The sequence below is a fragment of the Pavona decussata genome, unplaced genomic scaffold (assembly GCF_977016875.1).
Source record: "Pavona decussata unplaced genomic scaffold, jaPavDecu1.1 SCAFFOLD_214, whole genome shotgun sequence".
Taxonomy (NCBI): Eukaryota; Metazoa; Cnidaria; class Anthozoa; order Scleractinia; family Agariciidae; genus Pavona; species Pavona decussata.
The window spans coordinates 2,217,220-2,245,076 of NW_028145619.1; the positions used below are offsets into that span (position 1 = coordinate 2,217,220).

Sequence of the window (27,857 nt, forward strand, 5' to 3'; positions counted from 1 at the left end):
ATTATCCGATAATCGATTAACCGTATTCCCGAATAAGAATAAGCGGAATAGCTGTTAAATTTCTTTTTTCAAGTACATTTGGGAAGACATTTCTGCAAACTTTCCGACTGACACAATGATTTTAAAGCGATTTTGGACTCCAGTAACTAAAAAAACCGCTTATGAGGGATTCCTTGTCATCATGGTATGTAGTCCTATTCCGGAATAGGGTCAATCGAACATTTTTGTTGACTTAAAGTATTATTTATACACTTTCAAGACAACAGCCTTGCTTTTAAGAAAAGAGTTCCACACAGTAGAGTTTGTATACCGCATTTATAAAGAGTATAGTGTGTACAAAATAAAACCGTATAACCTTTTGGATTCGTTAAATAAAATGCCATTGCTCTAAATTGAACTGTTCGGTTTGCAACAAACCAGAAAAGAACTCTACAAAAGAAGTGTTCAAGCACATGTTCCTTGGCGTGACGGCCCCATCCCCCTCCCCACGAGGATCACATTGCACAAAGATAACAGCAACAGAAGACAAAAAATGCAAAACTGAATGCAAGGCTGGCACTACGGCAAAGGGCAGATTTATTAGTGGCCAATATTTCGACTAATAGAATTAGTCTTCCTCAGGGCCAGAGCTATACTGAAGGAAAATATAGTAACGGCTCCTTAAATTAAAGTTTGAAAACTACATGAAAAAAATGATTGGCTAATACATGATATGAAGACAGCGTACTTTTATATATGAGATAACAAAAATATAGTAACGGCTCCTAAAATTAAAGTTTGAAAAAATACATGGAAAAAAATGATTGGCTAATACATGACATGAAGACAGCGTACTTGTAAATATGAGATAACAAAAATATAGAAGTGTATAATCAAGGTTCAGCGTTCTTTTTTCCTGTTAATGCCTTCTGGAGATAACGTTTTCCCTTTATAAATTAGAAAAGCCTCGCGTGCCTTACGGCGGGAGGCATTGATGGTGGGTTGTAGTTCGAGAGGGATGAGTCGCATATCGGAATTCGTTAGTTTCCATCTTAATCCCTTGGTGCAGTCACTCCCATCTTATGTAAAGAACACCACCCACCTGTTAAACATACTTAACGATATCGACGCTCTCCCCAGCAATGCCATACTTGTTACCCTTGATGTGTCATCTCTGTACACGAACATCCCTACTAACGAAGGAATCAACGCATGTAGTATAGCTCTTGGCCAACGAACTGATCAATCCGTCCCTACGGAATCTATCTGCGACCTTCTAAGAATGATTCTGACTATGAACAACTTTGTCTTCAACGACGAACATTTTATACAACAACATAGTACGGACATGGGGACCAGAATGGCATCTGCTTACGCAAACCTGTTTATGGGGGAATTTAAGAGAAAAGCACTAAAGGATTACGCTGATCAACCGTTTCTCTGGCTCCGGTACATAGATGACATTCTGATGGTCTGGACACACGGAGAAGAAAAGCTAGACAACTTCATCACATACCTCAACAACATCCACCCTACTATTAAGTTCACTAGTGAACGATCTACAACTTCTATTCCTTTCCTGGACGTTAATATTCAACTCGAAAATGGAAAAATCGAAACCGATCTCTATTGCAAGCCTACAGACAAACACCAGTATTTACTCCACTCCTCAAGTCATCCTTATCATACAAAAGAAGCCATCCCTTACAGCCTAGCTCTCCGCTTACGCCGGATTTGCTTTAAAGACGAATTCTTCGAACATCGATCAGCAAAATTGCTCTCCTATTTAACAAAACGAGGCTATAAAGACCGTTTTGTGAAAGAACAAATCTTAAGAGCCAAACAGATACCCAGAAATGAGACATTACAGGAACATAATCACGATAAAGATAAATCCAACACCCCAGTCCCCTTCACGATCACTTATGACCCAGCACTACCTAATATTCAAGAAACACTTCACAGGAAACAACCTATTCTCAACTCCACAGATCGCCTTCAAAAAATATTCAAAGATAAACCATTCATCGCTTACCGTCGTTCACCAAACCTTCGCGACCTTTTGGTTTGAGCAAAACTAAAGAACACTAATACGACACCCAAGCTCACCTCTGGCACTTTCCGCTGCAACTCCACTCATGGATGTCTCACTTGCCCTTACATTGACAATGCAAGAACTTCGTACACTTTAAGCAACACCAGCGAAACAAGACAAATAAAACAACATATAACCTGTAATTCTACTAACCTTACATATATGATTGAATGTAAAAAAATGTAAAAAACAGTTTATAGGGGAAACCAAACGCACGATCCGTGAAAGGTTCACAGAACACAGACAAGCGACAAACAACCTACATCACACCAACTCTACAGCAGCAGTCCCTACACACTTCAACTTACCAGGTCACTCTTCTGCGGACACGCGACTCATCCCTCTCGAACTACAACCCACCATCAATGCCTCCCGCCGTAAGGCACACGAGGCTTTTCTAATTTATAAAGGGAAAACGTTATCTCAAGAAGGCATTAACAGGAAAAGCGAACGCTGAACCTTCATTATACACTTCTATATTTTTGTTATAAACTAAATTCGATTTTGAGACGGCAATACGACTTTATATTGACGGCTAGTTGGGAGAAAATATATTCCGTATTGGGCGGAGTAGCGACGCGACGGAGCCCAATACGGAATATATTTTCTCCCAACGCCGTCAATATAAAGTCGTAATGCCGTCTCAAGATCGAACTTAGTTTTTCATCGCGATACTGACATTTTGTTGGAGATAGTAAACGGATAAAGTACAAATCGTGCTCTGATTAAAAGAGAAATTCTTACTTCAGTTAAAACTGTTTCCATGGTAATATCCGTGCGCTTTCTCGGGGCGGGTTATTTGAATTTTTGGCTTTAATTTTTACGTCAAAACAAAGAAAATGCAAAAAACTTACAGTCCATAAAGCACCTACCATTGATGAAATAGACGAGCTAGTAGGTTTGAACATTTTACCAGCAAATTTTATTGAAAACTTGTTACCGCCGAGCTTAAGCTTAAACAACAACATGAAAACAGTGATGAATAAACCTCACAACCAGAAGCAAGAATAAAAAGAGCAACCATACTAGTACCCAAAAACGAAAACAGAGCATTGTTATCCTAGCTTAGATACCGTGGAGATTTAGAAATTTAATAGACACCAAGCGGCGAAGAATACTGTAAAAATTACCGAGTCTGCCGTTCGGAGCTGCGACAACAAGATCAAATTGACAGACCTGAGCCATGAAAGAGAACGCAGCAGAGCTCTTGAAGCAATTCTTTTTTGAGATAAGAGACATCAGAAAAGAAACAGATCCTTTTGCTTTGAAAATGCCATAATTTATTGGAATTTAAGCTCATTGTTATTTACCGTGACCGCTTTCACACTCAAGAAGGTCTTTTAAGTAAATTTCTCTTCATCGAATTTATAATCACTCTTTTTCGCTTACCTTCAAGAAAAAAGTTGTATCCGCTGTACCATGGTACATGTTCACCACAAAAAAAATATTATAAGTGGTCCTTGAACAGTGTCAGAAGCTTTGTAAACTCAAATGAAAAGAAATAAACAACACCATCCAACGTCGCATGTTCATTCACAGAAGTAAAATTTTGATCTGTGCGCGCCAAACCCATTAAGTGCCGTGCTGTCATTCTTACATGACAGTTTTTGAGCCAATCAGGAACCGTCATTTTGAGACGGCAATACGACTTTATATTGACGTCTCAGCGCAATGGGAAGATCCCCCAGGATCGCGATAATCTCATATTTACAAGTACGCATTCTTCATGTCATGTATTAGCCAATCATTTTTTTCCATGTATTTTTCAAACTTTAATTTAAGGAGCCGTTACTATATTTTCCTTCAGTATAGCTCTGGCCCTGAGGAAGACTAATTCTATTAGTCGAAATATTGGCCACCAATAAATCTGCCCTTTGCCGTAGTGCCAGCCTTGCAGTTCTGTATTTTCACGTTCAAGTGACGCCTGACACGAGGTCTTTCACGAGAGAGATCTGGCAAAATTACCAGCAAGTTTAATTCCTGCGTTGTGTGGACCTCTGCATTCAAACGTTTTTCTAACAGAAGACAGTTTTAACACAAAGGCTTACAAACAGATTCTAAAACATTTCAGTTTTAGTGGTGACTTTTCTTTACAATATCATTGAAACAAGAAATATGATCAGTGAAGAAGTTTAATTTTTGAACTCGAGGAAAATCAAAGTTAATTACTTATAACTCAAACTTGTTACTGATATAAACATCTCAAAGAGAAAAAAATAAACAGCATCAACACGCAAAAACGACAAGTTATCGACACAGTACAATATAAGAATTCCGTTTAAGCCCCACTTGCTAAGAAGCGATTTTACATAAAGCCTGGTTTCCTCATTCGGTGAAACGACATATGAAGATGAATTTTATCCCAATGTTGTTGTCTCTCATTTTCCTTTTCTGTCGTTATGCTGCCTTGTCCACACTAACCTTTAACATCGATGAAGTGTCTTTTTACGTTACGTGGCGTCTTTTTGTCGCTATTTTCTTACTGTGAACAATTGGCCAATGTTGGACAATAATTCAACTGTTTAGTTTTGTTTACCTCTGACTGTTGAGCAATAACTACTATTGTCGCACGTGTTCTGTAAAATAACTATGTTGACTATGTTCCGTAAACAAAAAAACAAAAAAAACAGGGAATTTAATACTCAAGAAAGAAGCTGACAAATAATAGCGAGTTTAACAAGCTACTACGGCGATGGCAAGGACGTTTCTTCGCCGTATTCTGCCAACCAACAACGTGAAATGACAACATTCAAGGTTCTGTGGAGAACGTGAGCGTATGACTGACGGTAAGTTTTTCAACTTCAACGCCGTTTACACCAGGGGCCAATTTAATAAAATGTTTACACTTGTAACTTACAAACTGGACCCTTGTTATTGCACGCTCATGCACAACATGAGTCCGCTTAACATTGTTGGAAGTCTTTACCAATGAGTTTTGAACTCGTTTCTAAACTAATCATTCCTGTGGGCTTGTCAAACTAACTGCCTAGCTGGTAAACTACAAGTGTTAAAGTTTCATTGAATTGTCCCCAGTTCTGTTACTGGATAGTTCAGTCCCAGTTGAACGAATTGAGCTAATCCTGGACTTCCATTTTCAAGCGACGTTGTCGTTCCCGTTGTGGCTTCTTAAAGTCCGTTTTTACGTAAATTATGCGCTTTGTCTTTTTTACTCCAAGAATCATCGCTCGTTGGACACGCCATACTATCCCTTAAAGCGTAAACTATATATATGTAGAGTGCAGGTAAGCCACAGTTGCGTGCAAGATTTTAAAACCTTAAATCCACACCAAGTATACCTTCAATTTGCTATGCATGAACTTTGTAGCCAACCTCAGCTTTACGGGCACTGGATGAAATGCAACACCTCATAACTATAAGAAGTTTTCTTGTTCCTGACCAATATCTTCACTGTAAAACGATCAAGTTCATTATGTTATACAAACAAACCCATTAACGAGCAAGGACACTCTTTTCTGTTCCTGTTGGCGTCCATCCGGGAGACAACAACATGTGTTTATATCAGGACTGAAGGGTGTCTATATTGAGCAGGTGGAAAAACACAACCGTCTGTAATAAGGTGATTACATTCAGTGGTTGCCAATTAAGTGAGCCGTATAACTGCTACTGGAATGAATCAAAGAAGACGAGTAAACAGGATTATACACCTTAAAATCCAAAAATCGTTCTCTGGTTGAAACGTTTTAAAACTTAAGCTTTTGGCTACCACACTGCAGCCTTTCGTATTCATTAAAGGCTGCAATCTGATACCCTAAAGTTTATGTTTTTAAAACTGTTCAGCCAGAGACCGTTTGTTCAGATTTTAATATGCTCGGCTACTGGAATGTATGAATTTTGTGTGTTTAACTCAAAAATATGTATCGAATATCGCACAGCCACATACAGTGATATAAGAAGAGAGAGTAAACTTCAAGTTCACTCAATCACTAATCATATGATTTTCATAATGCCCAAGAAGTAGCGCCTCACTACTCAACTCCTTCTGACAAATCCAACAGATGTGTTTTTCAACATGACCAGCCTCTGGCTTCATCCAACGGTAAGGTCTTAGGAAAGTGTGGGTTTGTCTGGACGTGTTATCATGAACACAATCTGCGCCATCCTTGTGGGTTCTTTCATGATTTCTTCGAGTTCCTGCTCGACTAAAACACTTGCCACACTGTTTGCATTCGTAAGGCTTCTCTCCAGTATGGATTCTTTCATGTTTTCTTAGAGTTCCTGCTCGACTAAAACACTTGCCACACTGTTTGCATTCATAAGGCTTTTCTCGAGTATGAGCTCGTCCGTGGTTTCTTAGGTTTCCTTTGGTACTAAAACACTTGCCACAATGTATACATTCATAAGGCTTCTCTCCAGTATGGACTCGTTCATGTCTCCTTAGGGCTCCTGCTTGACTGACACACTTGCCACACTGTTTGCATTCATAAGGTTTCTCTCCACTATGGACTCGTTCATGCTTCCTTAGATTTCCTGCTTGGGAAAAACACTTGCCACACTGTTTGCATTCATAAGGCTTCTCTCCAGTATGGACTCGTTCATGTCTTCTTAGGTCTCTTGCTCGACTAACACACTTGCCACACTGTTTGCATTCATAGGGCTTCTCTCCAGTATGGACTCGTTTATGTCTTCTTAGATTTCCTGCTTCACGAAAAGACATGCCACACTGTTTGCATTCATAAGGCTTCTCTCCAGTATGGACTCTTTTATGGTGCCTCAAAGATCCTGCTTGACTAAAACACTTGCCACACTGTTTGCATTCATAAGGCTTCTCTCCAGTATGGATTCTTTCATGCGTCCTTAGATTTCCTGCTTGGGAAAAACATTTGCCACACTGTTTGCATTTATAAGGTTTCTCTCCAGTATGGACATTTACATGATTCCTTAAATTTCTTGCATTACTAAAACACTTGCCACACAGTCTGCATTGGACAGCGTTCAAGCGGCCTTCTTTGTGCCTCAAGTATGTTGGCATTCTTCTCTAATACTGTTTAATATCTGAAAAGTAATTAAAACCACCTTCTGAAAATAGTCAAGAACCATTAAAAAAGAAAAAAAGTCATGCTTCCAGCATTTCTCCCAAGAAAGAAACAAACTCGAGGATCTTAAAACCAATTCATATTTCACAATTCTTGCCACAGAGCAACTCATCAACATTGAAATCCCAGCCGCATACAGGATGTTTGTCAAATGAACCTAGTTAATAACCTTACTCCCAAGAGACTCCTGTAGCTTAGTGGTAGGGCATCCAGAATAGTTATTGAATGGTCACAAGTTAAACTCCTTTTGGAAGAACTTAGTTGTTTGTTTTGCTGAGTATGCCTGTGTCAATTACTGAAAAAATACATTTAGCAATGAGATACTCACACAACAGACAACACACAAAATTTTGAAAGTACTCTTACTTAATTTTACACGAGACACTTACTGAAAGTGGAATTTATATGGAATGTCAAAGAACCCTCTACACCCAGCAAATCTCACAATTTTAGTCGCTGTTTAGCAATATGCCCATTTAAAGAATTAGAATGGTTATGACTTGCAATACTAAATCATGGACAAGAGTCAAACATAAGACTTTTGATACAGCAGTAAGTTGAACTGAACAATGAGCCACACTTGGGGAGAATCACAACAATGAATTCATAATAAGAATAATGATAAAATGATTATGACAAGAACAAACAGTGAAAATAGTTATAAATGATCCAATTAAGATTGACCAGTCTATTTTTTATTTATTTATTTGTTTATTTTAAGGATTAATTGAATGATAATACTCATATCATCACATATCTGACCCACCTAGTGAAAACTAAAGGCAAGGCAAAATGAAGGAATAATAAAAAAAGACTTTTCACAATTCCTTGCAAAATGAACTTTTGTATTTAACTTAAGGGTTAAAAATTAATTTGTTTTGGTAATAATTGACTAATGAGTATGACAAGATAGACTTATTATAAATAAAAAAAATTATTATAGTTAATTTCTTAGTTTCTATTTTAATCATTTTAATTATTATGTGTCTTTGTGTGATTTTCAAGGGGTAGAAAGCTTCACAGTGCTGGTGAATCAATTACTTGATGCCTAATACATTTATTTGGTTTTGTGATTGTTAATTTGCTCATGAATTAAAATTGTACCGGTATATAGCAATAAACTTTTCTCATTTTGTCTGCTAAGAAACACGTGAATTGTGTTTGTTTTGCTTACCGGCGAGTGTTTTTATTCAAAGAAGTCACGCTTTGTTTGACAGAAAGTGCACAGAGGAAAGGTCATTGATAAGCTTAAACACACATCACATCACTTTGTCAAACTGGTGCGTAAATGCTACTGGAAATCAACTTCACAAAAAAAAATAAAGGTTTCATTGTCAATTTTTACAAAACGTTTTCATTAAGGAAAGTTTTTTTGTGTGTTTCTCTTTATGTTTTTTAATAAAAGGAGGGCAATTTGTGATCTTAGACTCATTTGACATTACATAACCAGAATGGAATGTGAGTCAGGCCGGCGTCATTACTTCATCATACTACAATTTCTGGTATGACGATAAGAATAATGCAAGCTATATACCGAGACAACATTATGCTATCTTTGTAACATTGTGAACTATATAAATTATTTAATTGGCTCAATCACAACAGGAGAATATGTTTTCTTGGCATTTAGTTCAAAACATACCCCAACTCATCCCGTGTAATCACCCATAGACATCTCGTTTTACATGAGACACTCACTGAAAGTGGAACTGATATGAAATGTCAAAGAACCCTCTACACCCAGCAAATCTCACAATTTTATCGGATTTTTAACAGCGTGCCTGAGTGTTAAACAAGTAGAATACAGTCAAACCTCCCTTTGCAACCACCTCTCGTAAGCGACTACCTCTCATAAGCAACCACTTTTCCAAGATACCAAAAGTTTTTAAGTCAAATCACTATAGATGGAACCTCTTGTAGGTGACCACCTCTCGTAAGCGACCTTCTCTTGTAAGCGACCACTTTTTAGAGATGATTGTTTAAAATTTTCAATTGCTTTGAACCTCCCATAGGCGACCACTTGCCACACAATCTGCTGTATCTGTCACAGGTGGAAATTGAAAAGTGTGTCGCTGTAAAATATTGGCCACATCATTACAGCAGACGCCATAAATCTCACAGTTGGAGCTACCGGTTCAAGTGTCTCCCGAAATAGCTTAGCATTGAAACAAAATTTTGCTAAAATACACATGCACTATACTGTACACTGAAATCCCTGAATCCCTTGTAGTAAAAAACTCTCTTACCTCGAAAATAGCATGCATGGGTCTCGATAAGCACTGGCAAAAGGGTTAGGTAGACCTCCGCAATTACCATATGTAAATTACCCGAAATTTAGACCTACTGTGGTCTGTCCTCTGGCAATACTAAATCCTGGACAAGAGTCAAACATAAGACTTTTGATGCAGCAGTTAGTTGAAATGACCAATGAGCCAAACTTGGGAAGAATCACGACAATGAATTCATAATAAGAATAATGATGACAATGATCATGACAAGAACAAACAATGATAATATGATTATGATTGACCTGATAATACTCATAATATCATCACATATCTGACACAACCAGTGAAACTCCTAGGCTATGGCAGATGACTGAACAACAAAAAAAGACTTTTCACAATTCCTTGCAAATTGAACTTTTGTAAAACTAAAGGGTTTCAAAATTTGATTTGGTAACTGACTTTTGAGTATTACAAGATAGACTCATTATAAATTTTGGTTAGTTTCTTGGTGTCCATTTTAATTATTTTATTTAATTGTGTGGTTCCAGAAAATATCCATACCCACCTCACGGAGGGTCACGGAAATTCCAAGGGGGAAGGGGGATCTGAAAGGGGTAGATTTCTGAAGGGGAGGGGGGTACACAAAGAGTTTTCTTTCCAGAGGATTTGAAATGCGATCGACTAAACACTTACGTACTTTGCCAATCGATTAACGTAACCAAACAACATGAAAGTTTCCGTCCATTGAGATAAACGTAAGATTCTTTGTCATATATTTTCCATTATTGTTAGTAGCTTCGTACCACGCAGAAAGCACTCCAGAGCAACACGTTTAACATCAAGTCGAACAAAATGGCCGACTAGAAAATTATCTTCCCCATATTTCATTTGTTTATAAAGTGCAATTTTGAATGTTCAATAACTAGGTTATCACATATTTTCATCGTTATCCGTGAAGTTACAAGTTTGTAAAATGTTAGCAAAGTCGATTCAATGCCGTTTCTCTTGAAGAACATGTAACTGTGGACGGAGTCCTTGTTAGTTACAACTGAACTTGAGATTTTTGTTTCATGCATGAAATGCATGACAAGTTAAAAAATACTTAAGGCCTAAAAAGAATTTACCATCTTTACCAACTACAAAGACAAAGTGTATGACTTTATTGACATATGCCTTTGGTAAAAGACAAATTTAAGCGACATTTGACAAACAGGTGTTTTAAAAACATGTTGTAAGACGGCTAAAATACGGCTTTCCACTGATAAGCGAAGTACACACAAAAAATATCATAAACAGCACTGTTCACAAATTATGGTGACTGGATAAAAGTTACAACTGCAACATACAAAAATGGGTAATATTGAGGTATTTTCCAGAGTTTTGCTGTGAAAGCTGAAATAAGTATGCAATAATATAATTAATTGCGTGTAAAATGTAATTCGATATGTTGTTTTGACTAAGCATAAATTAAAACTTCGACTGGTTTATTTGAAAGTGCGTAAACTTTTAGTACTTTCTTAGATTCTTGAGAGAAAATTAAATGGAGAATGGTTAAATGGAGTAAAGGTCAGCTACTATGACATTTGGGTGTTAATACGCTCGTTAGTTTAAACACTTCAAGGGACGTGTCTGCCGCTATGCGTCTACAATTTTCCACGGTTATTTTTAGGAAGATTAAATCTCAGAGCCTTAGTCTTTCATAATCCAGCAGTTTTGTTTGTGACCTAGTAAATATTCCATAAATAATTTATAACATATTTATAAAATAGCGAACGTGGTGTAGTTTACAATTGTTTGGCAGCCTACAGTGAAAAACATGCCGCTTTACGTATTCATCTGAGGTGTAACTATAAACAGCTGCGGCTTAATGTTATTACAGTACTAACGAGATCAAAATAGATGTGTAAAGTCTTGTTAATTGCGGATATGGAATTTCCAAGGGGTAGGGGGACCAAATGGAAAAATCATGGAAATTCCAGGGGGGGGGAGGTGGGGAGTACTATGAAGCCCCTTGGAACTGAAAATCCTGGGGGGTGGGGGGTCAAACTTGAAAAAAACCCTCCGTGGGGGGTATGGATATTTTCTGGAACCACACATTATGTGTCTTTGTGTGATTTTCAGAAGAATGCAAAATTTATTCAATAAATTCATGGAAATTGTAAATAAACAGGCCCTGCCTTAAAGAAAGCGGGTTAGTAAAAGCAACTCATAAAAACGATATGACCATTTGGCAACAATATAAACACACATGTAATGAGACAAACAATGCCTTTACACAAGCCAAACGGCAGCATTTTATGCATAATTTAGAAATGAACAAAGAGAACCCACGCAAAACATGGATGCTGATTGATGAACTAACCTCATGCAAGTGTGGCAAAATTAGAAATATTTCCCAAATCAAGATTGAAAACAAAATTGTAAATTCTGCAGATGAAATGACAGAAGCTTTTAATGATTTTTTTCATGACTATCGGCCCTAACTTGGTGAACAAAATACTGCCATCAGACATCAAACCGGAGTCCTATCTTCAGCCCACTGATAAAGCGTTTTCCCTGAAGACTCCTGGCGTTAGCACTGTGTGCGAATTATTGAGTCAAATAAATGAAAAAAAAAAGCTATGGGGCTAGATCGAATTCCCTGTAAACTCTTAAAACTAGCTACTCATATCGTCGCACCATCACTAACAAAAATTTTCAAAAGCTGTATAGATCAGGGCATCTTTCCAAGCGAATGGAAGATCGCGAAATTCACTCCTGCATTAAAAAAAAGGTGTAAATCTGATCTTAGCAATTATCGACCAATATCTATATTACCTCTTGTCTCAAAAATCTTCGAAAAATTATCTATCAACAGCTTTACCACTACTTAAACGGAAACAAGCTTTTGAGTAACTACCAATCTGGGTTTCGTTCACTCCATAGCACCTTGAAAGCGTTACTCGAGGCAATGAATAATTTAAAATCAATCGGTCTTCTTTTATCGATGTCGAATATCCTGAAAGGTGTCCTTTGCTTGTCGCTGTCACCTATAAAATGAACTCTACTACGGCTAAAAGTATACTGAACAGCCTGTCTTACCTGCAAAGAAAGAAATCTTGCCGCTTTAATACATGATCACAAAGGACAAGAACAAGCACAACAGCTGCACAACACTCTTTCGAGAAGAAAGCGTCGATGACCGTGCACGGGGCGGTTACCCAGCAGTTTGAACGCGCCGCAGAGGATCCCGGGGAAAAGTTAAAATGGCAAGGACATTGGAATTTTGGGGACAGTGGATCTTGATGATCGCAAGACTCTGAAAACTCTCTACTGGGCTCTTGTACGATCCAATTTAGAATACTGCGCTCTCATATGAAATAAGGTATACACAGGATCTGTAAAAGATCTAATCAGCCAAAATGTAAATGACTCAAATTTCTGCAAGGCTGATCGGACTGTATATTTTGGCTAATTAGTGATTTTACAGATCCTGCGTATACCTGCAGCATTTTCGTTGTGCGGTTCCTTGCTTTTTGTTTGGTTTTAATAAAATTTTTTAAAATTTTTTGAAAATAAGTACTAGTGAGCACGGATTTAACGTTAAATCCGTGAGCCTCAAAATTATACATTACACACCCTGCGGCAGGATTTTTGTCACTTCCTGCACTTATGTCTGTGGGTGTTTTTGCTGTTCACACCCTAGTGGAACGTCATTTGTACTGTAAAATTTAGGTATAAAATAAGTTCCCCAAACTATCTTGTTCAATCCCTGACGAAGTGCGTAGTTATCACACGAAACCGGTCGGATAATAAAACAAGTTAGCAAGATTCGTTGCTGTGTGCTGCTCACTAGTACTTATTTTTAAAAAAATTGTTTTAGATCCGATATGCTGTACTTTTTAACATGGTTTGGCCATGTACCTGTGAAGGAAAGTCTTGCTTTTCTCATAATTTAACTTTTTTAATATTGCTACAGCGACATGATATTTCAGTTCTTTTGTTCATCGTTCGTAGACACGCGCTATGACGTGGACGGATGTCTGAATTTGGGCCCATCCGAAATCGGCTACCACGTGCATTTGGTAGAATATCGACTCGCGTTGGTGTTTTACTTTTTGCTGTGCTACACCGTGCTGACGAGAGCCAACCAGCTCGAAACAGTTGCCCACGGTTGCCGCATTATCATTAGTGTTGATTCTCCGTTTGGTCTCTATCATGTCGCTGTCGTGTTAAGTTTTCTACGCAGTCCGATAAACCTTGCAGAAATTTTAGTCTCTCATATGGTCCCAGCTTACACCAAAAGGGCATTGAAAAGCTAGAAAATGTTAAAAAAAAAAAAAGGGCCCGGGTGGAGGGGGCGGGGTACTCCCTATAATGGCCTATACGGGGACGCTTTTCCGCCCGATAGGGGTACCTTTTTCACGTTTCAAGTATATGAAAGGGTAGGGATTTCACGAGTCAAAGTATATGAAAGGGTAGGGAAATCTGTCATTTAGGTATTTAAATGGGCCTTTCATTATTTTCCAATCAAAGTATACGAAAGGGGTACCATTTGCCAATGGAAGGTATACGAAAGGGGTACCTTTTCTTCCAAAAATGGTATATAAAAGGGTAAAGGGTCGGACCTCGGGGCGGAGCCTGCCCGCATTAAATTTCTTTTAGTTCCCTTCCCTCCTCCCCCCCCCCCCCCCCCACCCAGGGAAAAGGGCAATCAAATTTATCTTAAAGACTGAGGACTGCTATGCTAACCGCCTAAAGAAATTAAATTTGTCATCAATGGAAAAAAGGCGATTGTTAGCAGATGTTCTTTTTTATACGAAGCTCTTCACTAAATAATTGATATTGATGTACGAACTTATGTAGATTTCTATAAGGAAACTGATCACTATTCGTTTTGAATATACTTATTTTCATAGACTTGTGGGATCATTGAACTCCCTTCCCCCTTCCATTCGTGAGGCAACAAGTGTGAATTCTTAGCTTTTAAAGCTGTACTTATAAAGTTTTTTTTATGGATTAGTTCATTCTCTTAGTGTTTTTATTGTTATAATTTTCTAATATCTATTACCATCACATTTTAATTTGCATCATTATTTTCATCTTAGTACCATTGGTGATCTGCTTTAATATGGGGTCTTAGACTCTTTTGCATTTCATCCCTTGGCTTCTGTAAATTATAAATAAAATGTAAGTCAAGGGACATTTCATTGCCCCGGACAGTGGAATGTCGTGTGGGAAGTGAAATGTTGTAGACAGTGCAGTGGTGTGGGCAGCGGACTGCCGTGTGAAGTGGAGTTGAGTGGACACCAGAATGTCAAGGACAGTGGATTGTCGTCTTATATGCAGTGAACGGCGACTGATTTGGTCAAAAAAAAATATTCCAGTCCGTCTTTAACCACTCTTTTAACTTTGTGAAAACTCAAGTTTTATTGAATATATTAAAAAAATAAATTAACTAATTTAAAAAAAAAAACTGTTAACTGAGAAAGTATACGAAGCCTCTAGAGCAGCGCTACACAAATCCGAGGACACATCACAGAGATCCTAAGATGGAGAGAAAGACAGAGACGAAAATTTTGCTTGCAGCATCGAGACGAAAACAAGTTTAAAAAAATTAACCGTGGCAGAGCCCACGAGAATCCCGTAAAAATAAAAGTAAGGGCGTGCAATTTTGATGATAAGAACGTGTGAATTTTTTCGAGTTTTTGTTGTGGTCCTCTCTCAGGGTCATTTCGGTTCAATTTGTGGATTATTTCCGGTCGGGAATCATTTGCGACTCCGAGATCATTTGCGATACGGTCAAGTTGGAGGGCCTATTTTTAGGTAATATTTTACCAGAGACAAAACATGGGGAAAAATTTTTCAAGTATTTTATATTCTGCAGACAGCCGTTTGGCTAGCCTTAATGTTCATTGTCTTTTCCCCCGAACTGTTAGGAATATGAAAACAGAAGATCTATAAACGGGGAGGTTGTCAAACGAAAAACACTGATGAGAAACTGAGAACACAAATTAAGGAAGGTGCCTACTTTTGTTGCTGCGCTTACGTCCTGTGCATCTTGAGATATTCGGGTTTCCTATCGGTGGTGCCTACTAGTACAGGGATACTTTTTGCGCCATTTAAAATTATGCTGAGAGAGCAAAACCTAGCAATTGCCCTTGGTATGTAAAAGAAAATTTGGGGTAACCATGCATTTTCAGAGATAATAAAGCTTCGATTTGGAAAATATAGCTCTTCATTCCTTTGTATTTTACTGTCTTTTAGCATAATTGTTGCTTAATTATCTCTAAAAATATTCGTGGTTACCCCCAATTTTCTTTTTGGATTTCAATAGCCCTTGCTAAGATCTACTTTCACCGCATAGTCATAAACCACATAAAAATACTTGTTCATTAGTAGGAACCGTCCTTAAGGTCTCGTTCGATTGACCGTATTCCGGAATAAGAATAAGCGGAACAGCTGTTAAATTTCTATATTCAATTACATTTTGGAAGACATTTCTGCAAACTTTCCGACGGACACAGGATAATTTTAAAGCGATTTTGGACTCCAGTAACTCAAAAAAACGCTTATGAGGGCTTTCTTGTCATCATGGTATGTATTCCTATTCCGGAATAGGGTCAATGGAATATTTTTGTTGACTTAAAATATTATTTATACACTTTCAAGACAACAGCCTTGCTTTTAAGAAAAGAATGCCACACAGTAGAGTTTGTATACCGCATTTATAAAAAGTATAGTGTGTACAAAGTAAAACCGTTTAACCCTTTGGATTCGTTGAATAAAATGTCATTGCTCTAAACTGAACTGTTCGGTTTTTCAACAAACCAGAAAAGAACTCTACAAAAGAAGTGTTCAAGCACATGTTCCTTTGCGTGACGGCCCCATCCCCCTCCCCCCGGGGATCACACTGCACAAAGGTAACAGCAACAGAAGACAGTTTTAACACAAGGCTTACAAACAGATTCTAAAACATTTCAGTTTTAGTAGCGACCACCATTCCGTTTTTCTTTACAATACCATTGAAACAAGAAATATGATCAGTGAAAACGTTTAATTTTTGAACTAAAGGAAAATCAAAATTAATTACTTATAACTCAAACTCGTTACTAATATAAAAATCTTAAAGAGAAAAAAATAAACAGCGTCAACACGCAAAAACCAACAAGTTATCGACACAGTATAATATAAGAATTCCGTTTAAGCCCATGTTCCTAAGAAGCGATTTTACATAAAGCCTGGTTTCCTCATTCGGTGAAACGACATATGAAGATGAATTTTATCTCAATGTTGTTGTCTCTCATATTCCTTTTCTGTCGTTATGCTGCCTTGTCCACACTAACATTTAACATCGATGAAGTGTCTTTTTACGTTTGCGTGGCGTCTTTTGTCGCTATTTTCTTACCGTGAACAATTGGCCAATGTTGGACAATAATTCAACTTTTTAGTTTTGTTTACCTCTGACTGTTGAGCAATAACTACTATTGTCGCAAATGTTCTGTAAAATAACTATGTTGACTATGTTCCGTAAACGAAAAAAAAACAGGGAATTTAATACTCAAGAAAGAAGCTGACAAATAATAGCGAGTTTAACAAGCTACTACGGCGATGGCAAGGACGTTTCTTCGCCGTATTCTGCCAACCAACAACGTGAAATGACAACATTCAAGGTTCTGTGGAAAACGTGAGCGTATGACTGACGGTAAATTTTTAAAATTCAACGCCGTTTACACCAGGGGCCAATTTAATAAAATGTTTACACTTGTAACTTACAAACTGGACCCTTGTTATTGCACGCTCATGCACAACATGAGTCCGCTTAACATTGTTGGAAGTCTTTACCAATGAGTTTTTAACTCGTTTCTGAACTAATCATTCCTGCGGGCTTGTCAAACTAACTGCCTAGCTGGTAAACTACAAGTGTAAACGTATTATTGAATTGTCCCCAGTTCTGTTACTGGATAGTTCAGTCCCAGTTGAACGGATTGAGCTAATCCTGGACTTCCATTTTCAAGCGACGTTGTCGTTCCCGTTGTGGCTTCTTAAAGTCCGTTTTTACGTAAATTATGCGCTTTGTCTTTTTTACTCCAAGAATCATCGCTCGTTGGACACGCCATACTATCCCTCAAATCAGGGGCTACTCGAAGCATGAACTATATATATGTAGAGTGTAGGTAGGCCACAGTTGCGTGCAAGATTTTAAAACCTTAAATCCACACCAAGTAGACCTTCAATTTACTGTGCATGAACTTTGTAGCCAAACTCAGCTTTACGGGCACTGGATGAAAAGCAACACCTCATAACTATAAGAAATTTTCTTGTTCCTGACCAATATCTTCACTGTAAAACGATCAAACTCATTATGTTATACAAACAAACCCATTAACGAGCAAGGACACTCTTTTCTGTCCCTGTGGGCGTCCATCCGGGAGACAGCAACATGTGTTTATATCAGGATGGTGTCTTTATTGAGTGGGTGGACAAACTCAACCGTCTCTAATAAGGTGATTACATTCAGTGGTTGCCAATTAAGTGAGCCGTATAACTGCTACTGGAATGAATCAAAGAAGACGAGTAAACAGGATTATACCCCTTAAAATCCAAAAATCGTTCTCTGGTTGAAACGTTTTTAAAACTTAAGCTTTTGGTGGCTAACAGACTGCAGCCTTTCGCATTCATTAAAGACTGCAATCTGGTACCCTAAAGTTTATGATTTTAAAACTGTTCAGCCAGAGACCGTTTGCTCAGTTTTTAATATGCTCGGCTACTGGAATGTATGAATTTTGTGTGTTTAACTGAAAAATGTTTATCGAATATCGCACAGCCAGATACAGTGATATAAGAAGAGAGAGTAAACTTCAAGTTCACTCAATCACTAATCATATGATTTTCATAGTGCCCAAGAAGTAGCGCCTCATTACTCAACTCCTCCTGACAAATCCAACAAATGTGTTTTTCAACGTGACTAGCCTCTGGCCTCATGCAACGGTAAGGTCTTAGGAAAGTGTGGATTTTTCTTGACGTGTTATCATGAACACAATCTGCGGCATCCTTGTGGGTTCTTTCATGTTTCCTTAGAGTTCCTGCTCGCCTAAAACACTTGCCACACTGTTTGCATTCATAAGGCCTCTCCCCAGTATGGATTCTTTCATGTCTCCTTAGTGTTTCTGCATGACTGAAACACTTGCCACACTGTTTGCACTCATAAGGCTTCTCTCCAGTATGGACTCGTTTATGGCTCCTTAGATTTCCTGCTTCACTAAAAGACATGCCACACTGTTTGCATTCATAAGGCTTCTCTCCAGTATGGACTCTTTTATGGTTCCTCAAAAGTCCTGGTACACTAAAACACTTGCCACACTGTTTGCATTCATAAGGCTTCTCTCCAGTATGGACTCTTTTATGGTACCCCAAAGATCCTGCTTGACTAAAACACTTGCCACACTGTTTGCATTCATAAGGCTTCTCTCCAGTATGGATTCGTTCATGGTTTCTTAAATAATATGCTCTATTAAAGCATTTGCCACACTGTTTGCATTCATAAGGCTTCTCTCCAGTATGGACTCGTTCATGGATTCTTAGAGTTCCTCCTTCACTAAAACACTTGCCACACTGTTTGCATTCATAAGGTTTATCACCACTATGGACTCTTTTATGTGTCCTTAAGTTTCCTGCTTGACTAAAACACTTGCCACACTGTTTGCATTCATAAGGCTTGTCTCCAGTATGGACTCTTTCATGTCTCCTTAAAGTTCCTGCTTGACTAAAACACTTGCCACACTGTTTGCATTCAAAAGGCTTCTCTCCAGTATGAACTCTTACATGTCTCTCTAGATGTGCTGCTTGACTAAAACACTTCCCACACTGTTTGCATTCATAAGGCTTCTCTCCAGTATGGACTCGTTCATGGATTCTTAAAGTTCCTCCTTCACCAAAACACTTGCCACACTGTTTGCATTCATAAGGTTTATCACCACTATGGACTCTTTTATGTGTCCTAAAAGTTCCTACTTGACTAAAACACTTGCCACACTGTTTGCATTCATAAGGCTTCTCTCCAGTATGGACTCTTTCATGTCTCCTTAAAGTTCCTGCTTGACTAAAATACTTGCCACACTGTTTGCATTCACAAGGCTTCTCTTCAGTATGGACTCTTTCATGTCTCTTCAGGTGTACTGCTTGACAAAACCACTTGCCGTGTTGTTTGCATTTGACAGCGTTTTCCCAGCCTCCTCTTTGCCCTAAGGATGTTCGCATTCTTCTTTTTAATATCTGAAAGTAATAGAAAACCACTTTCTGAATATAGCCAAAAAAAGAATCATGCTTGCAGCATTTCTCCCAAGAAAGAAACAAACTCAAGGATGTTAAAACTAATTCATATTTTAAAATTCTTGCCACAGAGAGCAACTTGCATCCTGCATTAATTAAGTCAACAGAGTGGGTTAAAACCCACATGCTCAAACTGTTAACTTCTAATTAAGTCGTCCCAAGTGATCGCTATGTTAGTTGTCTCCTGTAGCTCAGTGGTAGACAATCTGAAAAAGTAATTTAGTATACCTGATAAAATCAATACATGTACCTCTATCACTTAGTCACCAGGTTTAAAACATAACATCACATTTCTTTCACTCATCAACATTGAAATCCAAGCAGCATACAGGATGTTTGTCAAATGAACCTGGTAAATAAACTTGCTCTCAAGAGTCTCCTGTAGCTTAGTGGTAGAGCATCTGAACTAGTTATTGAAAGGTCATAAGTTTAAAAACTCCTTTGGGAGAATTTGTTTTTTTATGCCTGTGCCCCTTATTGAAAAAATACATTTACCAATGAGATACTCACACAACAGAAAACATGCAAAATTTTGGAAGTACTCTTACTTAATTTTACATGAGACAATCACTGAAAGTGGAACTGATATGAAATGTCAAAACCCTCTACACCCAGCAAATCTCACAATTTTAGTCGCTGTTTAGCAATATGCCCATTTAAAGAAATAGAATGATTATAACTTGCAATACTAAATTATGGACAAGAGTCAAACATAAGACTTTTGATACAGCAGCAAGTTGAACTGAACAATGAGCCACACTTGGGGAGAATCACGACAATGAATTCATAATAAGAATAATGATAACAATGATCATGACAAGAAAAAACAATGAAAATAGTTATAAATGATCCAATTAAGATTTACCAATCTATTTTTTATTTATTTATTTATTTGTTTATTTTACCAATTGATTGAATGATAATACTCATATATCATCACATATCTGACCCACCTAGTGAAAACTTAACGCAAGGGAAGATGACTGAATAATAAAAGAAGACTTTTCACAATTCCTTGCAAATTGAACTTTTGTATTTAACTTAAAGTGCCCCTAGGACGAAAATTTCATTTTCCATCTTTTTGCATTTTCGTGTAGAATGTGACCTTCTTACTCGTGTTACCAAATTTCAATCCTTTAGGGCGATTGGAAGTATTTTTTTTAGCTTCTTATTCAATATTTCACGGCCGCCATTACTTGGCCTTGTTCCGGAAGTTAAGGCTCAAATTACAGGAAGTGACGTCATTGGCTCAACACGAAAAATTCCACATGGCTAATTTTCATATGGATTCTACTTCATAAACTGTATTCTGCTGTTGCGAACTAACTAGATGTTGCGAACATCTAGTTAATTTCTTAGTTTCTATTTTAATCATTTTAATCATTAAGTGTCTTTCTGTGATTTTCAAGGATAGAAAGCTTCACAGTGCTGGTGAATCAATTACTTGATGCCTAATACATTTATTTGGTTTTATGATTGTTAATTTGCTCATGGATTAAAATTGTACCAGTATATAGCAATACCGGTAAACCTTTCTCATTTTGTCTGCTAAGAAACACGTGAATTGTGTTTGTTTTGCTTACCGGTGAGTGTTTTTATTCTGTGCCTGACTGCTTTATGAAGTGGCTTGATGATTTTAACAAAATTTTGCCCTCTATGTTATGAACATGCAACGGCAAATATGAGTCCTCACAGAATAAAGGATAAATTTTTACTTTCATTTTCAAAGCTTTCGAAAATTGTTATGAAGAAAACGTTGAACATAAATACGTAAATAAGCGCGAAAAATAATCCTTAATTCTACTCAACAGGTATTCACAACATAGACTTGATCTGATCATGTAATCAATTCATTGCTTGATCAATTGCGTGAGCAGTACTTGGTCATGTTTGCAGTGAAATCAATACAGATACTCCATCGATCCTGTAAATAGTTCATTGCTCTAATCGATCAAGTGAACAACACTCAGAACTTACACTCGTGGAGCGATCTGTCAACTAAGTGGAACGATCTAGCCTGACTATATTGTAGGAACGATCATAAAAGGAACGAACAGTAAAGATCTCGAACCTCCAGCCCTTGGACTTCAAATCTCCTGGTAAGGTTTTATACCGAAATGCAGAAGATCTGTCGGAAAAATTTCTGCACAGCCCCATACATTAATTGAAGGTCTGAGGGCATAACCGACTTATGTCGAATTTTAGCGCGGCTTTCGATTTCGCACGGATTTGTCCGAATTTTGGCTCTCCCTGGTTTGGAAAACATTTCGCGGTTTTACAATCGTGGACAAAACTCCTTGAGAAAACCAAACACGAACAGAACAAAAACCACTTGCTTACTTCTCCCTCCCACCCCCTCCCCCTATGCAATGAGAACCGAACACAGACAGCCAAAAAACCACTCACTTACTGTTTCTCCCTTCATAATTCTACAACAGTTACTTCTCCCTTCCCCCCTCCCCCTTATGCAATGTTGATGTGGGAAGTGATGCTTGCCAGGAAACTGTTCGTGACCCAAAAGACAACATTGAGTCAGGGGGAGGGGGAGGGGTATTTGGTAGTTTGCTTGTCTACAAGTGAACGCGCTTGGAAGGCAAATTTTTTATAGGTTTTGTCCACGTCAGACTCATTTTCCAAATTATCGGTAGGCTAAAAGTTTCCACTGTCCACGAGCCGTGTTTAGTCGCACCAGTTGTTGTTTCTATAAGTAACGTTTGAGATGATATCATGGTTTGCTTTTGCGGGTTGTAACAAGCCCAAAATAGATCAAGGCAGTCGGGATAAACAACTTGCGTATCGTACTGGCTAGTTGGTTTCGCTTTTGTTTGGTGAAGTTTGTAAACGCACCGACATCTATGGATCTCTTGAAGAGTTATGAAATTGAGGAATGCAGTTCACAGGAACTGGTGGAAATGTTGTCCAAAGAATCCCTCCTTGGAAGTGATGACTGTGCCGTGATGAATTTTTCAATTCGATTATCAAATCCCGCGGGAGCATCAGAGACAAATCCCGCCATGTGCACGGTGTTTTGCAAGCCTTAGTTGTGGTTTGCCAGGCTTGAAATTCGGTATGTAACAATTAACTTGACAATTTCAAGGCAATGATTCAATAAAAGTACGATTAACATAGATTTTCAACGGTTAACACCGACTGCCCGTAAAAAAGAATAGATAGTCTTTACCTTTTAATAGAACTGCCGTTAATCGTTGTTAATCGTTGTTAATCGTTGAAACGGCTACATGTCTTCCTGTTAATCGTGTAGAATGCTAGTATTTTGCGTTATGAAGAGTGATATGTCGACAAATGGGGCAAAGCTGGATTTTACGCCAGGAAATGAACACATTTTCTCTTGGAGGATGTAACTGTTTACATTTCGGACATTCCTGTCACGTACGTAGTAGTTTGTAACAGAATCAAATAAAAACGTGACAGCATTCTTTACGTTGCTCCCGCGATAAACACCGCTTTCGTGTGCCGTGTTTCGAAGACAACGAGTGTATATTGAATACAAGTATTTAATCCTCAGTGCATTGTCCTTTTGGTCATCCAGTCTCTATAATGTTACCGATATATCTTTACAAGATGGTAAAATTTCTCAATGGCATTAATACGAAACACAAAGCGGCATAAAAAAATACTGGACAATGGTTTTCAATCGAATTGCAGTTCGCATGCAAAAGTTTGCACAAATCCGAGCAACATCGAAAACCGGGCTGAAATTCGACATAAGTCGGTTATGCTCCCAGCCCTTCAATTATGCATGCTGATGTATTAATTATGTATGCGCTTCATTGTTTTTTATGACAATAACCTATTCCCATGTGTTTTGCATATATACATTGCAATTAATACTTACTGCGTCAATAAAAGAGGATTTCGTCGTGTCATGACTTTTTCTCCACTTCTCTCTCCATTTTCCCAATCCCATTTTCTTCATTTCTCTACCCCAGACCCCTAACGCTTTTCCGCCTTACTGTTGACGTTGGATTCCCTGTCCATCTGCTTTACCACTAGACTGCGAGGAATTTGTTGGAAATTACCCCTCAATAAATATATTTTATTTTTTGTAAGCCATAAAAAATCTACATAATAATACAAAGGCATTTTTTTCCTGTGCGTTGCACTTGCCTTGCAATTCTCATGAAAAAATGCTTCATTTTCGCCCCTTGATTGGCCGGTCTCTGTTTGGGTCTTTCTCCTAGTCATAGCCCCATGCAACCATGTTATAGTGAGTTGTAAAGCATTAACGAGTCTTCGCCGACGCCACTTTTTTTAGTCATTGCTTGTGCTCTGAATCATTGTCTTATTATTTTTGTGTCCTTTGCTCTTTCGTCCATCGCTTCCCCCACATCAATGCCATGCTACTGCGTTTGTAATTTGACTAACCTTCGACCATCGTTCCAAGCCTTCAATCACCTTTTAAAGTCGCCCAATATCCTTGCGGATTACGAATGGTGAACAGAATAATACGAGGAACATGACCTAAACGTGTCGTCCGTGAAATGTCCGCCAGTTGGGGTTAAGAATGCCCTGCATACGAGCAATATTGGCATATATTGTAAGATGCCAACCTTTACGAAGTTCAACAGGACTGACAAAGTTGATTGTAGTGCTCTACGTGCCCTTCGAGATTCGCCCAAGGAAGAAGAAATATCAGACGCACATCTCTGCAAGGGAGAACCTCTGGGTAATTTTAGGAATGACAACAGCAAAAATAGGACGTAAAACAAAAAGAAAGGTAAAGAAATACTTTATTTTTGATAGTTTATGGCAGTCGCAATTAAAAAACCACTGGTTAATCTGCCGGTTTTTTTACGGCCCATGCGAAAACATGTCACTCAATTGTAAACATTTTTAAAACGTGGACAAATTAAAATGCATAAAAATTTCTAAAATTGTCAAATTTTGTTTAGATTTTCCGTATTTTTTCCCTAAAATATGAAGATTTTGGCAAAGTCTACATAGACTTAGAAGGAAAATACAAAAACTAAGAGGAACAAAGCGAAGTAATCTCCCTATGGCACACTATTGTTATCCCTATTGTTTCCTTTAAACAAAGACTGTATGCATAATAAATGTATGGGGCTGTGCGGAAATCTTGCCGATCTTTCTGCACGCAGTAACGCAAGTGAAACACCTTTCGCGCGCGAGATTGCGAAATGTAGAGGATCTTTCTGCATGCGGTGATACACGTGAAATGGCCCGTGAAATGCCTTTGCAGGCGCGAGATGGCGAGTTCTGCCATTTACTGCAGACTGGTTCATAAATAGGTATTCCGTGCTTTAGCAATCAGTTGTTCATAGTTTCTTGATAGAGAATATTTCAAAACTCCAATTTTACCGACAATATAAGCCTATCTCCCTGGAGAAAAGGTGATTCCTCAACAAAAAGTGGATTCCGCAGAATGTTTCCTCTACTTTCTTGAATATCTAAAGGTGTCCTTTGCTTCTCACTATCCCCCGACGACCTTTGCTACGGCTAAAAGTGAACTGAAAAGACTGACTCACCTGCAAGGAAAGAAATCTTGCCGCTTACTTGATCACAAAGGACACGAACGATAAATCAAGCACAACACTCTTTCGAGAAGAAAGCGTCGACGACTGTGCAATGGGCGGTTACCCTACAGTTTGAACGGGCCGCAAAGGATCACGTGGAAAGTTATAGAATGGCGAGGACATTGGAATTTTGGGGACAGTGGAATCGAAATGTAATTCAACGCGCGGTCATTACATTGCCCTGGACAGTGGAATGAAGTCGACAGTAAAATGTTGTACAGGTTGTAGACAGTACAATGGTGTGGGCAGTGGACTGTCGTGTGGAGTGGAGTTTTGTGGACACCAGAATGTTGAGGAGAGTGGAATGTTGTCTCATATCCAGTGATGTGTAATTGATTTCCCTAGAAAAATTATTCCAGTCTGTCTTTAACCACTCTGTACTACGGAACCTCGTGAAAACTCAAGTTTTATTGAATATATTAAAAAAACAAAACAAAAATATTTATTCAAAAAACGCTGCCTGGGAAAGTCTATAAAGCCTGTAGAGTAGCGCTATAGAAACTTAAAGTAACACTTAATACATCCGAGGTTACATCATAGAGGCCTTAGATGGACAGTGAGATAGAGACGGAAATTCTGCTCGATCGTAACATAGGGACGAAAAAAGTTTAAAAAAGAGACTCGGCAGAGCCCCCGAGAATCCCGTAGAATAAATATAAGAAAGGGCGTGAAATGTGGGTGATCAGAACGTGTGTGAATTTTTTCGGATCTTTGTTATGATCTCCAACTTCATTTGTGGTCCACTCTGGGGATCATCTGCGGTTCACGCCCAATTTGGGGATCATATCCGGTCGGAGTTCATTTGCGGCGGGGTCAAGTTGGAGGGCCTATTTTAAGGTCATATTTTAACCGAGGCAAAACATGGCGAAAAATAAAATTTCAAGTATTTTATATTCTGCAGACAGCCGTTTGGCTACCCGTAACGTTCGTTGTCTTTTCCTTCGATTTGTTAGGAATATGAAAACGGAAGATCTATAAACAATGAAGTTCTCAAACGAAAAATACTTATGAGAAACTGAGAAAGCAAATTAAGGAAGGTGCCTACTTTTGCTACTGCGCATACGTTCTGCGCATCTCGAGATACTCGGGTTTCTTATGGATGGTACCTACTTATACAGGGATATCTTTGAGCGGTTTAAAACTATGCGGGGAAAGCAGAACCTAGCAAGTGCTCTAAGTATCCAAAAAGAAAATTTGGGGTAACCATGCATTTTTCAGAAATGATAAAGCTTCATTATGAAAACTTTTTTCATATTGAAGGATTGAAAAAAAAAACGCTATGCATTGCTTTGTAATTTTTGTATTTTACTGTCTTTTAGAATGATTGTTGCTTAATTATCTCTAAAAAAAATGCGTGGTTACCCCCAATGTTCTTTTTGGATTTCAATAGCCCTTGCTAAGATCTGCTTTCACCGCATAGTCATAAACCACACAAACCACCCAAAAATACTTCTTTATTAGTAGGAACCGCCCTTAAGGTCGCGTTCGATTGACGGTATTCCGGAATAAAAATTAGGGGGCTAGCTGTTAAATTTGAAGTGTTAAACTGTTAAATCGCTAAAATTGTATTTTTGTCAGAAACTGCCCCTTATTATGTTGTCCACTGTATATACAGTCGAACCTCCACTAACGGCCACCTCTCCACAACGGCCACCTCTCTACAACGGCCACTTTTTTTCTCCCAGCGGACAGTCCATACATTACCTCTTGTTTAAACCTCTCTACAACGGCAACGGCCACTAAAGTGGGTCCCCAACTGTCAAAATAACCTCTCGACAACGGCCAGTACAGCTCTTTTTTGTAAAAACCTTTTTTTCATAAGTTGATGCATTAATCGACATTTGTCTTCGGAACATTACGTTTCTGTACCCATTTTAATGATATACGTATTTTGATTGTGTTCCATTTATAAGCTGCAGTAAGCATAAATTGTCTACAATAATATAGCGAATGTTGCGAACCTTGCTCGTTTCGTCTTGTTAACTTTTTGATTCGAAACATTATTTATGTTTTATTGTGTATTTTATCTGTATATATTATTTAAGATTGGATTGCCATTATAGGCTACAGTAAGCATGAACTTGGCATAATAAACAAGTTGTACTTCCCGAAAAAAAAGTGTCATATTACACCCCTACCTCCCCATAACGGCCACCTCTCCACAACGGCCACTTTCTTCTGTCCCCAAGATGGCCGTTGTGGAGAGGTTTAACTGTAGTTTGACAACGTTTTCTCAAAACTGGCGCACGTACGAATTTTATTCCTGAAGGACAACCGTGAAAGTAGACAAGTATCCTTAATTAAAGCGTACCGAGCAGACAGCGCATGATATGGAATGGCGGAGGTTACAGAATATTATTTTTCAAATGAATTGGGAAACGCCAAAGTTGAGTCTGCAACTCTGCAAGTCTGCAGGTCTGCAGGTCTGCAAGTCTGCAGTCTGCATTTGTCGCACACCGTCGATAAAGTGATCCCTCAATTTCACATGAATTGGATAATAAAGTTTTAAGTTTTGATCTTAAATAACTAAGGGCGCGTTTTTTTTATCCACAATTCTGTAATAAGAATGGTTGGTACGGAATGCTCGGAACAATTTGGATTGTCTGCATAAAAAAACCCCCGTCGGTCCTGGCCA

At 38.3% G+C, this 27,857-nt stretch overlaps 4 protein-coding genes across 4 annotated transcripts in view; 1 reads left to right on the forward strand and 3 right to left on the reverse strand.

Annotated features, from left to right (window-relative positions):
• LOC146460212 (uncharacterized) overlaps window positions 1-12,634 on the reverse strand; it is a 25,799-nt gene extending 13,165 nt beyond the window's left edge. Inside the window, exon 1 of the mRNA XM_085088505.1 lies at window positions 12,438-12,634. The gene's annotated coding sequence lies outside the window, so the exon portion shown is untranslated. The remainder of the gene's footprint in view (window positions 1-12,437) is intronic.
• LOC146460210 (uncharacterized) overlaps window positions 1-25,199 on the reverse strand; it is a 59,979-nt gene extending 34,780 nt beyond the window's left edge. Inside the window, exon 1 of the mRNA XM_085088493.1 lies at window positions 25,175-25,199. The gene's annotated coding sequence lies outside the window, so the exon portion shown is untranslated. The remainder of the gene's footprint in view (window positions 1-25,174) is intronic.
• LOC146460214 (uncharacterized) lies at window positions 998-2,050 on the forward strand. Its single transcript, XM_085088323.1, has one exon. It carries the CDS (start codon window positions 998-1,000, stop codon window positions 2,048-2,050), a length of 1,053 nt encoding a protein of 350 aa, XP_084944449.1.
• LOC146460215 (uncharacterized) lies at window positions 4,881-24,318 on the reverse strand. The gene is made up of 3 exons (XM_085088534.1): window positions 23,524-24,318; window positions 18,399-19,610; window positions 4,881-6,959 (listed from the first exon to the last, which is right to left on the reverse strand). Exons 1-3 carry the CDS (start codon window positions 23,602-23,604, stop codon window positions 6,012-6,014), a joined length of 2,241 nt encoding a protein of 746 aa, XP_084944660.1. The 5' UTR covers window positions 23,605-24,318; the 3' UTR covers window positions 4,881-6,011.
• Window positions 25,200-27,857: the final 2,658 nt, after the last annotated feature.